This window comes from Terrapene carolina, unplaced genomic scaffold (genome assembly GCF_002925995.2).
Source record: "Terrapene carolina triunguis isolate 2854851 unplaced genomic scaffold, T_m_triunguis-2.0 Scaffold58, whole genome shotgun sequence".
NCBI lineage: Eukaryota > Metazoa > Chordata > Testudines > Emydidae > Terrapene > Terrapene triunguis.
In genome coordinates, this window is record NW_020664409.1 from 21,586,863 (window position 1) to 21,589,196 (window position 2,334).

A 2,334-nucleotide genomic window follows, 5' to 3' on the forward strand; every position below is an offset into this window, starting at 1 on the left:
ACACACACACACACACACACACACACACACACACACACACACACACAGCTATTCATAGATCACCGTGCGTGTTTGTAGTGCTGAAAAAATCGGAAGCAACAGAACTTTCTTTATTTTTCATTTTACCAACAGAGAATTTGATTTTGAATCTAATAACAATTGACCCCATCTCATAGGAGAGATGTCTGCCAACTTTAAACCAGGAAGGGATTTTTAGGTTAATAACTCCCTTTTTAAATCTCCATTTATTTCCTTATTTATATTTCAGCTTTGTTAAAATCCTAGTCTAGTCTAAATGCTATTTTTTGGAGGGATGCAAGAACGTAAGAACAGCCATTCTGGATCAGACCGATGATCCATCTATCCCAGTATCCTGTCTCTGACAGTGGCCAGTACCAGAGCTTCAGGATACATTACAGGGCAATTCTGGAGAGAACCACTCCTGTTTTCCCCTTCCAGCTTCTGGTAGTCAGAGGTTTAGGGTTGCCCCAAGCATGAGGTTGCATCCATGATCATACTGGCTAATAGCCATTGATGGACCTATCATCCATGAACTCATCTAGGGTTTTTTTTGTTTTTTTTTTAACCCAGTTATATTTTTGGACTTCATAACATCTTATGGCAATGAGTTCCACAGGTTAATTGTATGTTGTGTGAAAAAGTACTTCTTATTTCTCTTAATCCTGCTTCCTGTTAATTTCATTGGGTGACCTCTGGTTTTTGTATTATCAGAGTAAATTACACTTCTCTATTCACATTTTCCACACCATTCATGATTTTATAGACCTCTATCACATATCCCCTTACTTGTCCCTTTTCTAAGCTGAGCAGCCCTCATCTTTTTAGCTCTCCTCGTATGGAAGCTGATTCATAAGAGAGTTCCTGTGTCTTTCATCAGCTCCTAGGTAAACCCAGGGTGCATGCTACGTGCACCGCAGAGATCTCCTTCTGCAATCCCCTCCAGGAGAACCTGAGGAACTGTGTACTGAACCTGGAAGGTTGTGGACTGTTCAAAGAGCCAACAACTATTGAGTAAGTTCAACAAATATTTAAACAGAATTCATCAGTTGAATATGACATTGGAAGATTTCAGTTGTTCTATTGCTGAATAGGACTTTGTCTCTCCACCAGTCCATGCCTTTGCTGTGAGACTGCACTGAGAGTCTAGTTGTCCTTGCAAATAATAGAGCATTTAGTGCTGGGAGAATATGCATATTTTTTCATTTTTTAAAGAAATAATTTAAAAATATTTAAGAGCTACTGTCCATTGGAGGAAACACATTATTTCCTTTGAGAGAAATGCTAATTGGGTACCCATATGTTAGGCAGAGCCTCTATTAGTGGGGAGAGTACAATAATCCCTTTTAATCTGTGAAGAGGATCTCCCTAAATATACATTGCTAAACAGTCACTATACCCAACATTCTTTTCTTTAACCTACAATTCATTCAAAATTGGAAAAAGGCAGTGTCGGTCACCAGGGTACCTTGTAAGCCCATAGTTTCTCCACTGGGGAAGGGTGGCACCTAGTACCTGCTGTGTTTGCCATCCTACCCCAAAAGGAGTTTAGCAACTGGTTAGTATCTGTTGCTATTTCTGGTTGTGAGGAAAAACTGACAAAGTTTGGGACTATTTAGTCTTGAAAAAAAACTATTAAGGTGCATTCTCATTGAAGTATGTACAACTCATCTAATAAAGCTCAATGAACTTGAGGTAGTCAGACAGACCAGAAATAGAAGACCTAAAGTGAAGTTAGAATGGAATATGCTATCTTTACAAAGAATTCAAGGGGCTGGTATTTCTCAGAATAGGTGGAATTGGCTTCCAATTACGGTGCTGAAGTGAAAAAGTATAAAGCATTGTTGAAACAAATTTTGGATGACTCTGTGGGATTAATAAAAGGGCACTGGTAAATTCTGGTAATAACCTTCCCCTGAATAAGAAGGAAAAGTCATGTTATTTCATTATATGATTTTTTTTTTTTTGCCTCCCTCCTCTGGCACAAAATTTTATAGTCTAGGATAGAGATGGCATATGGCAGAGTTATCACAAAAACAGATCGAACATAACAGGCATATAGCCAGTTTCTACTGCTGCATAAGTATAAGCTATGTATGTGACAAAGAACATTTTCCTTTCTATCTCTTCATTCAGTTTGGGAACACTGGCTGCTAATCACCAGGCACGAACCATAGTGGAGTTTACACCTTACAGGGAAGGCTGTCACCGGCTCCTGGCCAACTTCAGATGCCACAAGTTTGGCTACTGCAAAGGATATGCCAATGCTGTTGTGTGCGGCCCTGCCCCCCAGGTTGTGTGCGGCCCTGCCCCCCA

At 39.8% G+C, this 2,334-nt stretch overlaps 1 protein-coding gene across 1 annotated transcript in view; it reads left to right on the plus strand.

The window, feature by feature from the left end:
• LOC112105814 (protein-glutamine gamma-glutamyltransferase 5-like) overlaps window positions 1-2,334 on the plus strand; it is a 60,165-nt gene that overhangs the window by 8,293 nt on the left and 49,538 nt on the right. Inside the window, exons 11-12 of the mRNA XM_029914121.1 lie at window positions 899-1,032; window positions 2,155-2,311. Coding sequence (XP_029769981.1) covers window positions 899-1,032; window positions 2,155-2,311 — 291 coding nt within the window. The remainder of the gene's footprint in view (window positions 1-898; window positions 1,033-2,154; window positions 2,312-2,334) is intronic.